We start from the raw sequence: 15,380 nt of genomic DNA on the forward strand, positions 1-15,380 counted from the left end.
TGCCGGGCAGGCCACTGTCCTAATCCAATTGAGGGTCTCCCAGCAGCCCGGCTGGTGCCAGCCCTCGCAGCACAGCCAGGAGCAGACAGGATGTGGCTCCAGCACTTCAGGAGGGAGACTCCCTCCTGGGCACAGGGCTGCTGGCCGTGGGGCTGCAGGGACCACGGGGCGTGCCTCCTACACGGGTCACAGGTGCTCACCTGCTTCTCATCAAGATGGGAAGGGTCTAGAGATGGGGTGGGGTGTTCCTGGTGGCCCCTGCTCCTAGCTGGCTTGGGGTCCCTGCCTCAGGTCTCCCCGACTCCAGCCCACCTCCCTCACACCAGCCCCTCACCCCCGCCCCCTGCCCCCCGACTCCTTGACCCCCATTCCAGGTCTTCCCCGCCCCAGGTCCCAGGGGCGCCATCTGCTTTGGTGGCGCTGTCCGTGGTGCTGAACCCCCAGCTTCTGGGCTGGAGCGCTGTCTCTCGCTGAGTCCCCAGTGCCGCTTGTCCAGCCTCTCCCAGAAGTTTCAAGCCAGAGTGGAGCCAAAGGGAAATCAAAGAAAGGAGAGAAACGCAGAGGTTCAGCTCAGAGACATCACCAAGGAGCCATGATCTTTGAACTAGATCTGAAAACATCTTTGAACAAGATCTGAGAACTTGTTCTCAAAACTTTGCACTCACCCCAAAACAGTGTCCTCTCTGGGCATGCGGGCAAGCCACATGCCCAGCGAAGCTTTGCCCACGAGGATGAGGTCCCGCACCTGGTCTGGCTCTTGCCCACACGAGGGGATGCTTGCTCACCCTTCCATCTGCGGGCCCCCCCCCGCCCCGCCTCTGAAACATCTATGACTGAGATGTGAGCGGCCCGGCTGCGGGGCGGACTGGGTCTGGGCGCACAGCTGGGTCTGGGTTGCTTTTTCGACTAAGTGAGAATACTGATCGCTTCCACCTTGTTAATGTGACGTGCGTATTCAGTGAAGTCCAGGCGGAGCTCTGAGCATGCCGTCTGGCTCCCAGAAGGTGTCCGCTCATGTATCAACTAGAAGGGGGAAGTTAGGGGACTCAAAATGCTCTTCTTAGGTTGAGCCAAAGTCTGCTTCTTGGAGCTCTCGTGGGGATGGACTGTGTTGGGTGGGCCGACACTTGTAGCCGGAGGCCGGTGGCTGAGCCCCACACGGCACCCAGTGCCTGGAGTCCTCTCCGTGCTGGACTTCCAGCACTAAGCATGAGTCTCATGGCCCCTCCAGGTCACACGCCCCATCCTCTGCCCTGGCCTCCACCTGTGGGCTCAGGAACACCGGCAGCTCCTCCCCCAGAAGCCCAGGCCCACGGCCAGCTCCGTCCCACGGGGCAGCGTGCAGCTTAGCGTTGCTCCGTCTTGTTCTCCAGACACTTGTCCCTGTACGTGTCCCTACTGGGTGGCAGATCCCGGCAGCATCAAGAGCGTCAGGGTGCTTGTCAGGTGAGGGGTAGGAAGCCCTGTGCTGTGTCGTCTGGAAACCCCTTTTCTGGTCTCCGGCCCCACCTCTGGAATGAGGACATACTCGCGGAGACCTGGTCCCTTACGCCCCTCACACTTCCCAGTCCTGGGGAGGCAGGGTGACATGTGACTTTCATCCCAGTTTTGCAAACAACCTGACCCTGCTCTGTGCCTCCCCCGTCACCACGTGAGCCCAGGGCCACCTCTAGCAAACCACATGGGGTTAAGTAGAGACATGGCCCCAGGACAAAACAGAAGAAGTGAAGAGTGAGACTAGGCCACTTGAAAGATGAAGGAGAGGGGTCCCAGCGGAGAGCCGCCTGGCTGACGGAGGCCTGGAGCTGGGCCAGGCTGCCCACACCCACAGGGGTGCCCTTGCAGGCTGGCAAAGCCCTCCCCTCCAGGGAGACCCTCTGTCCCTCGATGGACACCTCCTTTTATCGCGTACCCGTTCCACCCCATCCCGCTCACGAAATCACCAGTGCTGGAGGGCAGAGACCAGCCCCGCATCCTCAGGGCACACCGGCACAGTCCCCCGGCGGACCCCCCAGTCACATCCTGGGCACCACGCGGTACAACCCGTGCTCTCAGCGCTGGGCTGAACGCCCCTACTGTCCCCCTTTCAGAAGTGAGAGAGCTAAGGTTGAGAGGCTGTTCTGGAACTGCCCAAAGCCACAGTGGACCACCAGGTCTGAGGCCAAGGTCCAACACCCCCCTCCCATTTCCGCCCCCCTCCCAAACCCAAGCCTCGAGGAGGCCCTGTCCCCCCTCAGGGGTTTCCAGCTCTGGCCGGCTGCAGAGCCCAGAAGCAAGGGTCAGAGGGCCGTGGGGAGGCATCCCAACTTGTGGCCTGGAGCTCAGAAGCCCTGTCCTCCCCGAAGCAGGCTGCCCACTGTGGTCAGAGATCGCCCCATGGTCAGTCAAGGCCATGGGGGAGGGCGCTCAGCCACCGTGTCAGGATGGAGAGTGGGCTCTGGGAGGGAGGTGCTGGGCTGCCGAGGCCGGGCCCTGGGCCGCTGGATGCTCCAGCTTGGGACCCTGCTTCCTGCCGGGCTCCCTGCGTCCAGCTGGACGCCGCCCCAGTACACAGGGAGAGTGAGGCAGGAGGGCCTGCGGTCACCGGGATGTTCAGAGGCAAGGTGCGACAGTGATTTCTCCCAGGGCTGAGAGAATCGATTTTTTTCCATCATTGATTTTTTTTACAGCAGAGTTTTATAGCAGTGCCTGAACTGCTTTATTTTTGAAATTCTCAGTTTCAGATCATTTTGCGGCTGTACTTTCTAGGTTTTAACCCTTGCTCCATCTGCATAGTGGTGGCGTGGGGTCTCCATGGTCAGTTGGCGTGGGGTCTCTGTGTTAGTTGGTGTGCGGTCTCTGTGTTAGTTGGCATGGGGTCTCTGTGGTTACTTGGCGTGGGGGTCTCTGTGTTAGTTGGCGTGGGGTCTCTGTGGTCAGTTGGCGTGGGGTCTCTGTGTTAGTTGGTGTGCGGTCTCTGTGTTAGTTGGCATGGGGTCTCTGTGGTTACTTGGCGTGGGGGTCTCTGTGTTAGTTGGCGTGGGGTCTCTGTGGTCAGTTGGCGTGGGGTCTCTGTGACTACGGTACAAGTCTCAGGAGCCATTTCAGACTGTCCTCAGGGGATAAGGAAATAGGTATTTTGCTTAAGAAAACCTAAAAGTCTGGGAGTGGCGGCTGCGGACGGTGGATCAGGGGCTCCAGGTTCCCGGCGGTGCCCCCGCCCCCTCGTGCTCCCTCCCTGCGCCGGTCTCCCCACAAGGTGGGAAATGGACTTGCAGATACATCTTGCAGCACCCTTGCCCCGGTCTCCAACCAGAACTCGAGGCCTGGGCTCAGCTCTACCGGACAAACGTGACTGGCGCAGGGCTGGAGAAATGACCTGCACTTGACCCATGAGGAGCCACCTAGGCCTTTAGGGATGTGCCGACTGGACGGACCTGGAGGGTGGGCAGTTGCGGGAAGCAGAGGGGAGGGGTCTGAAGGAGGGGTGGAGACAGCAGACCCTGAGGGTCCAGTCTCCCGGCTTTGCAGGCGGTCACCCACCTCCCCCTCCCTGACGTGCTGCCGACTTTACCCAGCACCGCGCTCCGCCTCACTGGGCGCCATTTCCAGCCTGTCTCCACTCCGCTGATCTCTGTCCATCCGTTTCTCCACGCCAAGCTGTTCTCTCCGAGTCGCTGCCTCGTGTGTCCGGCAGTTGGTAGGTGGGTGGCAGACTACTGCCTCCCTGCCTGGCACTGGCCATCGCCCTTCCTTTCCAGACCTTTCCTGGCTCTTCTTGGATTACTTGTTTCTGTCTGAATTTTAGCATCAGCCTGTCTGTTCCCAGGTCTTGTGTTTGGCAGGACAAATGCCAAACCAGGCCCGGCATCCACACCTGCACCGGCCTGTCTGGGAGGCCCCGGCTTCCCTCGCCTGGGCCTTCGGGCCTTCCTGGGATGACATTTGCAGCGTTCCCAGAGATTGTGCGCCAGGCGCACGACGTGCTCCTGTGGGCTCACTGGGCGGGCTTCCCAGACGTGGGGGGATCGAGTGCAGGAAGGGCCCCCGTCCATGCTGTGAGCATTGGCAAGAGAAGGCAAGCCCCCAGAGTCAGGTAGGCCCCCCAGGGCCCCACAATCCAGATTCAGTGTCCATCTCCAGGCCGGAGGGGTGGGGGACGCTGGAAGTCAGTGCGGGCCCATCTCTGAGCAGGGCAGGCGTGCAGGGTGAGGCCCCGTGTCCTTGCTGCAGACCTCAGGATCAAGAGGAGCCACCGTGGGCCTCAGACCAGCCCTCATAGTTCACCGGGCTGGGCCCTGCCCCCTGCTTATGGCCCCCACCTGGCCTTCAGCACAGTGATTCCTACTGCCTGTGCTCCGCGAGGTACGGTAGCTTAAATGTTTTGACATTTAAAATCTGTGTTGGAGACGTTTGTTCTGTTTAAATTACACCGGGCTGCGATGACTCACACGGAATTAGTTTGTCTCCAGGGCCCAGACACAGCGTCCCCCTGCACCCCTGCCCAGCTCCCAGCCCAGCAGGAGCCTCAGAAGCCTGCCTGGAGCTGCCCCCCTGCACGTCAGCACCATCCTCACCAAGGGAGGTGGGATAGGGCCCCATCTGGGGACCTGCCTCCTGAGCTCAGCGGACAAGGGCAGTGGGGGGTGCGGGCAGCAGTGAATGATGGGCACTGGGGCCAGCGTGTGTGGCAGAGGCCCCTCCCGAGGGCCCACTTGCCCTAGTTTAGCAGATTTGATCTGATGGCACAGAGGTCTCCTCCGGCCGCCACCTCCTGGAAGCCCTCGAGATCTCCCAGAAGGGCCCTGGAACACTGTGTGGGTGGGGCCTCTGGAGGCCTCAGTCCCCGCCCTCAAAAAAGCAGGAGTGTGAGTCTGCCCTGCTCTGGACAGACGCCTGACCACCAGGAGGGCCACAGAGCAAACCTGCCACGTCCCCACTGGGAACCTCTGGCATTTCTTGGTGGCCACTGGGCCTCCCTGTCCACGGCCTGTATGAGCAGAACGGAGGTGCTGCTGCACTCACCCTGGGGACACCGTGTCTGCCATATCGTCGAGGACCCTCAGCTCTGCTCTCCAGGGCTGCGGGCAGACGAGGAGGAGGAAGCAGGGTGCAGCCTGGGGCCCAGGGAGCCCTGGGTGCAGACCCCTAGAACTTCCCAGAGGAACTGCGGCCACCAGGCGGAGCCACCTACAACCAAACGCTTTTTTGAACGTGAGGTTCCAAATGCACACTTGGGGCCATCTGACAAACCTGCGGCTGCGGCTTGAGGGCGGGGCCCCACGGGGAGCGAGGGCGCCGGGCGGCAGGAGCGCTCAGAAAGAGTAAAAGCCGAGCGTGCGTGTGCACCGCTCGGGGCTGGCCTGCCGCTGCCCTGAGAGGCGATGTCGGCGTCCGGTCCAGCTCCGCGGCAGACCGGGTCCCCACTGCCCATCGGGGCCACCCCTGCGAAGTGGCTGTGAATGTCCCTCAGCCTGGTATCCCGGCAAGGCCAGACTCGGGCTCACACAGGCCTGGTCAAGTGCAGGTGCAGCCCCTTAGCCTGTCTGTGGCTCAGTTTCCCCAGATGCAAAGGACACAGAAGTTAGAGGGGCCAGTAAGAAGCACTTTTCATGCGTTGAGAGGCAGGGGAGCGGGGCCGGGGAAGGGCTGTCTGCGTCCAGAGTGACGGAAGCTGGGCTCAGCCATCCTGGACCAGCGCCAGGCTCAGGGGCTGCGTTCATGACGCGTTGTCTCCAGACCTGGAAACAGCCCCCCAGCCCTTCACGCAGCCAGGACCCACACGGTCTACATGCTGAACCCCACACTGAGGGGCTCCCTGAGGTGTCGAAGACCCTGTGAACCCCCTCTGAGCCGGGGGGTGGGTGGGAAATGGGCAGAGGGTGGAGTGCATGGCTACCAGTCTGACCCAAAAGACCCAGCACCTTCAATCCTCCAGGCCCCAGGGCCACGGCCCCTGCACACCAGCCTGACGGCTGTCCTCCATCCCTCTGCAGGTTAACACCTTCATGTCCTTCGTGTTCCCCATGGTGGTCATCTCCATCCTGAACACCATCATCGCCAACAAGCTGACCATCATGGTCAGCCAGGCAGCTGAGCAAGGCCACGTGTGCACAGCAGGGGACCAACACAGCTCGTTCAGCATGTCCATCGAGCCCGGCAGGGTCCAGGCCCTGCGGCACGGCGTTCGGGTCCTACGTACGTGACTGCTGGGCCCTTTGGGGGTGGGGGCGGGTGGCAGCCAGGGGCTGGCAGAGCTGTGAGCCTCACACCACCAAACAGGGCAAAGTTTAGGACTCGGAAAACGGAGCGGTCCAGGCTGAGACTCAAGGGCTGTCTCCAGCCAGGATTGGTGCTACTCCACCCACTCATCTACCTGTTCACCCACCCATCCACCCACCCACTCACCCATCCAGTCCATTCATCTGCCCATCCACCCGTCCACCCACCCACCCACCGGTCCACCCACTCATCCATCCATCCATCCACCATCCATCCAATCACTCATCCATTCACTGGTTCAGCAAGTCTCCTGAGCGTGGCCTGGGGGTCAGGCAGCTGCTCACACAGCCATGGAGCAGCAGAGGTGGGGTCCCCGTGTGAGCCAGGCAGAGAGGGAGGCCCGAAGACCAGCCCCGCTGTGCGGTGACCTACACTCTAATAAGGTGTCATCAGGATACTGAGCGAGGTTGCCCTGAGCCTGCAGGCAGCACCCCCCTCTGACAAGTGTCAGGTCTCCTGTGCACGAAACAGACGCGTCCCTTCACGCCACGTCTCTCTGTCCTAGGGGCAGTGGTCATCGCCTTCGTGGTCTGCTGGCTGCCCTACCACGTGCGGCGTCTCATGTTCTGCTACATCTCAGACACGCAGTGGACCCCGTGAGTACCCGCGGGTGGTGGGGGGTAGGCGTGTCAGGGCAAGGGTGCGGGTCACATGTCCCCACGGGTCCTTGGTGTGGTTGTGACCGGGCTGGGGGAAGGATGAAGGCCACGGAGGGACAGACGCCACGGAAGCTGCTTAGCCCAGGAGCAGGTGGCAGCAGAACCAGAAAGCAGACCCAGCGAGCGGGCATGAGACAAGTTTAGAGATGTCTAGACGGAGTCTAGATGAAGATGAGGAAGGGCCAGCCCTGCTGCATCGGGTGGGGGCTGGGCCACCGCAGGCTGGGGGAGCTGCGAGGAGCACCGTGCAGCCAAAGGATGCATGCAGGAGACCACGTAGAAGCTTCCAGAATGCCCTCCCTGGAGGGCAAGGTACATTGCTGTCTAGGGGGCCGGGAAGGGGCTCCTGCCATGGCTGCCGGGTTGAGGCTGGGGAGTGGCCCGCAGCCCTGCTGTGCTGGGACCCCGCACGCGAAGGGCAGGTGCTCCGCAGGGCCCGGGAGGGGGCAGGCGGCCAGCCGCACCCCCAGGGAGGACAGCCATTGGGTGTGAGGGCACAACGTCCAGCTTCTCAGGACAAGCCAGGGTTCTAGGACTTACCACGCAATGTCCCCACGTCAGAAATTTACCAGTCATTTCTTAAGTCTTTGTCCCAAGCCACCAATCAGGTCTGCGCCCCTGCCGGCCAGGCTGCCCCCGCTCCGGGCTGCGGGGTCTGAGCACCCCCTCCTCCCTCCCAGGTTCCTCTACGACTTTTATCACTACTTCTACATGCTGACCAACGCGCTCTTCTACGTCAGCTCCGCCATCAACCCCGTCCTGTACAACCTGGTCTCCGCCAACTTCCGCCAGGCCTTCCTGTCCACGCTGGCCCGCCTCTGTCCCCTGTGGGGTCGCAGGAGGAAGAGGCCCGCCTTCGCCAGGAAGCCCAACAGCGTGTCCAGCAACCACACCTTCTCCAGCAATGTCACCCGGGAAACACTGTACTAGGTGGGCGGGGCCGGGAGGAGGCTGGAGGTTCGGCACCCCCCCACCCCCGGCGCAGGAGTGAGGGTCAGCCGAGGCCCGGAGCCCCATTTCTTTCAGCTTCTCCCTCAGCCCGCCCCACCCCTCCCTCCTCTCCTCTTTGAAAGCCAGAGAGAGATTGTTCGTCTCCCTGATCCAGAAAAGGCCTTTAATGAGGAGAAATTAGCGATGGGTGAGAGGCAGACTTTGTTCCCGACCGCGGAGCGCTGGGAGAGGACAGAAATGAAAGGCACAGGTCGGGCCGTGCGGGAGTTGGGAGGCGGCAGCTCTGAGAGGCAGCAGTGCCCGGGGGGAGTGCCAGCCGCGGTCCTGGTGCCCCGACGGAGCGAGGAGAGGACCCCTACCCTCCTCCGGTACCGCAGGCAGCCAGACTGCCCCCCTCCAAGGGCCAGTCCCAGGAAACTTCCATGTGCCCCACGGGCCACCCGGGGCTCAGGGCTGGGGGGCGGCTAGGCATCGGCAGACCTGGCCTCCCGCCCTCCCCTCCCCGCCAAGATGGCTGGGCTCTGTAGGGACGCCCTGGGGGCTGCCCCGGAAGTCCTCTGGGCTTGGCAGAGTTGGTGGAGTCTTGTCTCCACCCGGAGCCAGGCCAGGACGTCCCCCCGGGGCCCCTGTCCGCTGTGCAGGTGTGGTCCCCTTCCCGGCCCGGAGCTGCTTCGGGTCGGCTCCCTGGAGTGGAGGCCGGTCGGCGAGGCCCAGGAGATGCCAGTTCTGGGGACCCAGCGGCAGGTGAGGAGGAGGAGCGGCGGGCACGGCCGGCCCGCTGCTGCAGTCGTCTGTCACAGCCCGCGGGCCACAGCCCAGCTCCAGGGACACAGAAGGGCAGGCACCTCCTTGGTCTGTAAGAGCCGGTCTCCAGACAGGACGGCCTGGTCCTAGCCTTGGCCCTGGAAGGCCCCCGAGTCAGGGGCAGGCGGGCAGACGGGCCTGGAACGTGAGATGGAGGCTTTTTTAAAGGTAGGTTCTCACCGGGCTTAGGGGCGTATTTGGCCTGAAGGGAGACCGGCCGGCCAGCCGACAGCTGTGAGTGGGACCAGGCCACCGGCCCCGGGTGAGCAGGGCTCCGTGGCCCCTCCCCATGAAAACGACAAGGTGGACAGGACGATGTCCATGGGCACCCCACTGAACTGTGTCCTGCTTCTCCGTTCACCAAGGACAGCACCGGGGTGGGGGGCGGTCAGCCCACAGCGGGTCCCGTGACCCAGGGGCCACCCACACAGGGGACGAGGCCAGCCCCGACCCCGCACACGGGTCTACTCTAGGCAGGGCAAGCGGGGCAGCCGTTTGGCAAAGGCTGAGGCTGGGCCCAGGCAGCGGGCGTCAGAACGAGGCCCGGACTCCTTCCGAGACGCCCTCCGGCTCTCGCTGGTGCCCCGGACCTCGGGCAGGGATCCTCCTGCCTCGGCTCTGCCACCTGACAAATGGGTGTGGTCGTTCCTCCCTCTGGGACTCCTGTGACTGGCTCGGTGGACACAGCCCAGGAGGGACAGAAGGGACGGCTCCCTGGGGTGGGGGCAGGGTTGAGGCAGAGTGCGGATGCCCCACCACCCCGGAGCCCCCCGACGCAGCGGGCGGGGTCTGCACTGCAGCCCCGAGTCTGACTCCTGCAGCCTCCCCCTTCCCGTGTGCACACTTCGTGCGGGCAGAGGCGCAGCCAGGACCCCCTCGTGCCGTCCAGCCCGTGGAGTCAGCTTCTGGCCATGTCACACGGCAGCTCCAGCAGCCAGTCGCAGAGACCCGTGTCCCACGTGACTGGCCGGCAGCGATGCTGAAACCCCCGCTGTGTGACTCGAGCCCCCGCCCCTCAATAAAGGAGCCGTGGCCGCGGTGGCTGGGATCTGACCTCCAGGGGCCAGTGGGGCCCCTCCGCTCACCCGCTCATCCGTTTATTCAACAGGCACTTACTGACGCAGCAGACAGCCCTCCACAGGGCCCTTTTACCAAAACCACGGGGCCTTTGGTGGTGTCTCTCAGAGGCTAGGGGACGGGGGTTGGGGTCCCCCCACTCGGGACCTGTCCCCCACCCAGGGCTCCGAGAAACAGCAGCAGCAGAAGGAACTTCTGCAGAAGACCCCGTAAGCTGTGGGCCCCCGAGGCCTGGAGGCGGGGACACCTGGGCCCACCCTGCTGTGCAGCCAGCACACTGCCCACCCCCAAGGGTCCCCAGCCTCTAGGAGGCCTCATGCCGGGAGCAGGGTCTGTGAGCATCAGACTCTGGGCTCACGGCCCCTGGAGCCAGCAGAGACAACCGAGGGAAGCTAGTGAGCTCCTCCCCGGGGGCTGGCATGTGGAGGGACGCCTGGGGACGGGGACACGCATGGGCCCTGGCCTCTGGCACAGCCAACCCCTTATCTCCTTTCATGCTTCCTGTCTCTTGCCGCGGCGTCCCTGAGGTGTCCCCCTGGGTGTGGAGGGAAAGCTGCATCCAAACACCATAAGCCAGCAGACCACCTCCTGGCCCGTGTGCTGAGCGGAAGCTCCTGGAAAGGTGGGGGGCGGGGGGTAGACCTGGCCCTTCAACAGCCTGCGCAGAAGCATGTGCCCTCAGAGGTGCCAGGACCTGGGCCGTGTGCCCTCCCCCGTCTGTCCCACAGTCCTTCATTCACCTGCCACGTGCGCCTCAGGGCCTGGTTTCCTCCCGCTGACTCACTGCTGCCTTCTGATTGGCACAGGGGTGAAGGGTGAGGCTCCACACACTCCCCGCCTCTCCTTAGGAGTTTTCCACCCCCCTCCTCAGGGGCCTCTTCACCTCCAGATGCAAGGGACTCACTGGCCAGCTCCAATAGGTGCACTGACATTTTACAAGAATATCCGAAGAAATAAAACTCTAATGGTGGAATTTCAGGCCAGTCAGGGAGACAAAACTTTGGGGACAGTGGGACAACAGTGCCACTGTCCCATGAAGCCAGTGCTCTGGATGAGCCCCTCCTTCAAGTTCCTGAGCTCAGATCCCTGTTCCAGCATGTGAGCAGGGGAGGAATCCACCCTCACAATTCCGCTAGAGGCACATCTGTGGCCTCACTGCCACCTCCAGGCCACTGCCAGGCAATGGGGGAACTGCTTGGGAAAGAATCCCATACGTTTAAAATACCCCTGAAGGAAGGAGAAGCACCATGGGTTCAGGCCTGTCCCTGGAGCCGGTGCAGGAAGAGTCCCCGGCCTGCACTCCCCCTCTGGCTGCCCCCACCGCTGCCCTGATTGTGATTTGAATTCCAGTTTTTGCCAGGACTCCATGGAAACCACGTCCAGGCTGATGTATGAAAGAAATGGCTGCGTGGAGAGACAGGGACAAGGGGAGGCCAGCACACCTGCATGCACGCACACACACGCACGCACACACGTGTACACATACGCACACACCCCCGCACAGCTCAGCAAGCCCCCGCTGAGCAGACACACGCGCACGCGTGCACGCGCACGCACATGCACGTAGACGCCGCACAGCCTGGAGCCCGGCGGACGCACGCAGGACGTCCTGCAAGGCGCACTGCTGCGGGTTACGGTGGGCGTGTACCCCCCGGGGAGGCAGGTCTGGGTGCTCAGGGCGGGGTGGCAGGAGACACAAGTCCCCCACCCTCGGTGTCCCCTCGGGGAGCGCAGGGGTCCCCGCAAGTTGGCCGGACTCCGAGGCGCCCCGGGCTCCCTTCCCCAGGCCTTTGCCTCCTGGTGTCCAGTCTGAGCAAACCCCAGAAGGGCCCTGGTCACGGTGGGCTGCCAGCGGCCCCCCACCGGCAGCTTAACAGCTCCACGCTCCACTTCGTTTGCCTCCCAAGACCCACAGAAGCCCTACGCTGGGGGGGTCCATGGACACCTCAAGCTGGGGGCTGCAAGGGGGTGCCAGGGCTCGCCTGCCTTCACTATCCCCGGAGGGGAAGTCCCCTCCCCCGACTTCTGGGAGTGGAGGCTCAATTCCCAGCACCCCCCGCCCCCCAGCAGTGGGGACGCAGGTGCCTCCCCCACTCTGGTCCCAGGGCGCTGGGCGGTGCAGGGTGCCGGGTGCCCTGCGCAGGCGCAGTGATGGCTCATGGTACTGACCCTTCCACCGCCCTCCCCACCCTGCTAGCGCCCGGAGATTTCTCCCCCATAAGTGGCTGGGACTCAGTTCGTGGTCTCAGGGTGGCCGTGGGAAGCAGCTCCTGGGCGGGAGTCAGGGACTGAGTCCCAAGGGCCCGGTTGCCGGCTGTAAGCGGGGCCAGAACTGGGGAGTTAAGGAGAGGTCACCCAGGAAAGTCGAGCCGCCCGCCAGCTTCCATGGAGGCTGACCTCGCCTCTGAAACCCCTGCCGGCGTTTATCTCGAGAGCCCCCAGGGTCCGGGGACAGGAAGGCTGCCTCCAGCTTCCCCGTCCCTGCCGGAGCTGTGACTCTGCACCTCGCACTTCTGGCGGCCCAGAGACCGCTACGAATCTGGGGGCTGCAACACAGCCTTCCCACGGCTGCAGGTGTTCTTGTGAACGGACGGAGCAGCGCTCCCGTGGTGGACCCTGAGACCCCTTCCGGCCCTTCACTCTCCCCAGGAGGGCGGTGCTCCGTTCGCCCCCCTGCACCCCCCTGCCTGCAGGGTATGGGAATCGCTGAGCCACCGGGTCTGCTCTTCTCTTGCTAGAGCCCAGCGCGTCGGCAGAACTGTCGGAACACATCCCCCAGTGCCCCAGTGCCGGCGCTGAAACCCTTAAGGTCCCTTCAAAAGAAGGCTCTGTCAGAATATTCCATGACGTTCTCTCTCAGCCACATTAATCACCAGGAGTTCGGAGGAAAACATCGGCCTCCTTGACTGTTCAGGATGAGCCGCTTCCTGTGATGCACGCAGTCCGGCGCGGTGCCTTGGCTCAGGGGCTGCGCCTGCCGCTGGGGGGCGGCCCGGCTCCTCCACTCGGGGTGTCATCTGCTTTGGGAACAAAAGGGGCCGGATCACGCGTGCTGTGTCTGTGCGCGGTGAGGGGGGCGGCGGCCCGACCAACGCCCTCCGGCTCCGCTGGAAGGGAGGACTCTCTTGCCTCACCCCGTCCAAGCGGGGGCTCCCTTTCCTGCGCCCTACGCTCCCCAAGAGGAGCTTTGCGAGACCAACCACGCCGATGCCCTCTGCACATCCGTGCCTTGTCTACACCGATGTGCCGGCGCTAACATGCTAAACCGCTGGCCGAATCCCAAGCTACCGGAGTTGCCAGGGAGCTTGCGCAGAGCGGCGTTCCCCCCCCCCCCCCCCCCCCGCCCAGGGCCCGCGGCCGGCAAGGCACTGTCCCTGGGGTACAGGCGGTGGGCAGGGCGGCCCCGGAGGGCAGGAGCTGGGCAGGGTGGTGACCCCGAAGGGCGGCGGCGAGCAGGGCAGGCACCACCAGAGGCCAGCGGCAGGCAGGGTGGCCCCGGAGGGCGGCGATGGGCAGGGCGGTGTCCCCGGAGGCCAGCGGGGGGCAGGGAGGCCCCAGCCTGCACTGGCTTTCCAGCTGGGCAGGCTACTCATGGCATCCGTCATTTCACTGCTTGCGGAACAAAGAGCTTCTTGCTAGGCGCCTGCCGCCCACCGCCCACACGGCCACCTGTCTGCCTCTTGGCTCCTCGAGGAGCGTGAGCCCAGCCTCTTGTAGGGACAAGACTTGGCACGAGCGGGCAGAATGTGAGAGAGGCCCGAGGTGTGGGGGTGCCGCTGGATCCGACCCCAGACTCCCCGCCGGTCCAGCTTGCTGCGCACACGCTAACTCTGAGGATGCAAAGCCTTTTTCTTTCGTTATAAAGTGGTCCACGCTCTACTCGAAAATTTAAATAAAGAGTATACGGCACCGAATCGTGTCTCCTCTCGGTCCCCCTCGGAGATGGAGACTGCTGGCCGGTGGGGGCACACCGCCCGGCGCCGCGGCTGGACAGGTGCGCGCGCCCCTGGACGGCGTGCCCGCGCTCTCGCTCGCGCACGCGCACGCTGCAGCAATGGCAGCCCGTACAGCCCTCGCCCCTTCATGTGCACAACTATGCACAAAGTTAAAGTAAATGTTTGACATTCAGATATCCCCGAAAGTAAAATGGTCTGTCTTGTGCAGAAGCGAGGTCCCTGTCCCCAGAGTGCCCAAGCAGAGAACCTGCCTTGTCTCCCATCCAAGTACTAACCAGGCCCGACCCTGCTTAGCTTCTGAGATCAGACGAGATCAGGCGCGTTCAGAGTGGTATGGCCGTAAATGAACCTGCCTTGTCTCAACAGGCCTCAGCTGACCGGGAGCTCAGGCAGAGGAATGGCCTTCCAGGCGTCCTGGGGGCTGGGACAGGAGGCCGGGCCTGTGTACCCAACCTTCCTTGTCCAGCCACCTCTGAATACAGTGCAGGTGCGGCCAGTGAGCGAGCAGGGAAGGGGCAGGCCCAGTGTGGAGGGGCAGGGGCAGTGAGGAGGGGGCAGTGAGGAGGAGCAGCAGAGGGGACCGGGACAGCAGAGAAAGGACACAAACACCTCCATCCCCTGGTCAGTTGTGGGACCTCACAGTGGTCAGTAACAGGAAGGAGGCGGTTCCTCTTACTGATGAGGACATGGGTCTGGGAGGGAGACCAGCCAGAGAGGACGCTCAGGTCTCCCCCCTCCGGCCCCATTCAGCCAGGGGTCTCTACTGTCCTTTCTCCTCCCACAAGTGCTTTCCCTGGATGGCCAATGAGCACGCAGCTTATGGCCTCTCTGGCCCCAGGTCATCTGAGGAGCCTGGTGGAGCATGAAAACCCTGTTGCAAACCCCCTGGATCACTGGGTGACTCCACAGCACGCACGAAAACAGGAAATTCCCACCAAACCCAAGCCTCCCAGGGTCCTCCAGGGACTCCTGCCCAGACTGGGCCACACAGAGGGGCAGAACCTCCAGCTCAGAGACCCCCCCCCGCCCTCCCCCGCAGGCAGGCTGGAGGCTTGGAGGAGGCAGCGGAGGGGGCAGCCGTGCTCCCCCAGGGCCAGCACAGAGACTCCCCTGGACGGATTTACAAGAGCCCCTCCTGACTCCGCCGTGGCTGTGCGGGGTCCCTGAGTTGAGCAGCGTAGGCTGTGGGACTCCCACAAAGGGACAGATGGGAGCCCAGAGAACAGAAAGGGTGTGATTGGGTTGCGCAGTGGGGAGACAGAGAGTGGGTGGAAGGAGCACGCTCCCCCCCCCCACCGCCGGGTGGGGACAGTGACCTGCTCTGGTGGGCAAGGGGCAGAGGGGGGCGGGAACAGGTGGGCAGGGAGGGGCCATGTGGCTCATCTTGAGTTTCCTGTAACATGTGGGGGGAGCTGGCCCAGCCCTGCAGACGGGGCCCTGGCGTCCGACAGAGTGTGTCAGCCCCGTTGGTCCTGTATGCCCACATCAGTCACTTCTCTTGGTCCCAAATTACTCTAATCATGTTCCCCCTGGGCAGTCAGGCTCCTTTGAGCGACCCTGTCATTTGTTTATGTTAGAAAGTGACACTTGAGTGGGGCTCGAGGGAGGGGGAGGCTCTGATCGCCCAGCAGAGCAGAGCCCTGCCCCCCCCCCCCCCCCCCCCCCCCCCCCC

At 63.6% G+C, this 15,380-nt stretch overlaps 1 protein-coding gene and 1 long non-coding RNA gene across 2 annotated transcripts in view; one reads left to right on the forward strand and one right to left on the reverse strand.

Moving 5' to 3' along the window:
• Positions 1–9,728, forward strand: part of NTSR1 (neurotensin receptor 1) — a 37,027-nt gene extending 27,299 nt beyond the window's left edge. Inside the window, exons 2-4 of the mRNA XM_029918994.1 lie at positions 5,976–6,177; positions 6,767–6,857; positions 7,601–9,728. Coding sequence (XP_029774854.1) covers positions 5,976–6,177; positions 6,767–6,857; positions 7,601–7,850 — 543 coding nt within the window. The 3' untranslated portion in view covers positions 7,851–9,728. The remainder of the gene's footprint in view (positions 1–5,975; positions 6,178–6,766; positions 6,858–7,600) is intronic.
• LOC115275297 lies at positions 8,008–11,069 on the reverse strand. Its single transcript, XR_003901478.1, has 2 exons — positions 10,493–11,069; positions 8,008–8,813 (listed from the first exon to the last, which is right to left on the reverse strand). It is a non-coding gene; the product is annotated as an uncharacterized LOC115275297 (long non-coding RNA).
• Between the last annotated feature and the right edge of the window lie 4,311 nt (positions 11,070–15,380).

This window comes from Suricata suricatta, chromosome 12, assembly GCF_006229205.1.
Source record: "Suricata suricatta isolate VVHF042 chromosome 12, meerkat_22Aug2017_6uvM2_HiC, whole genome shotgun sequence".
Classification (NCBI taxonomy): Eukaryota; Metazoa; Chordata; class Mammalia; order Carnivora; family Herpestidae; genus Suricata; species Suricata suricatta.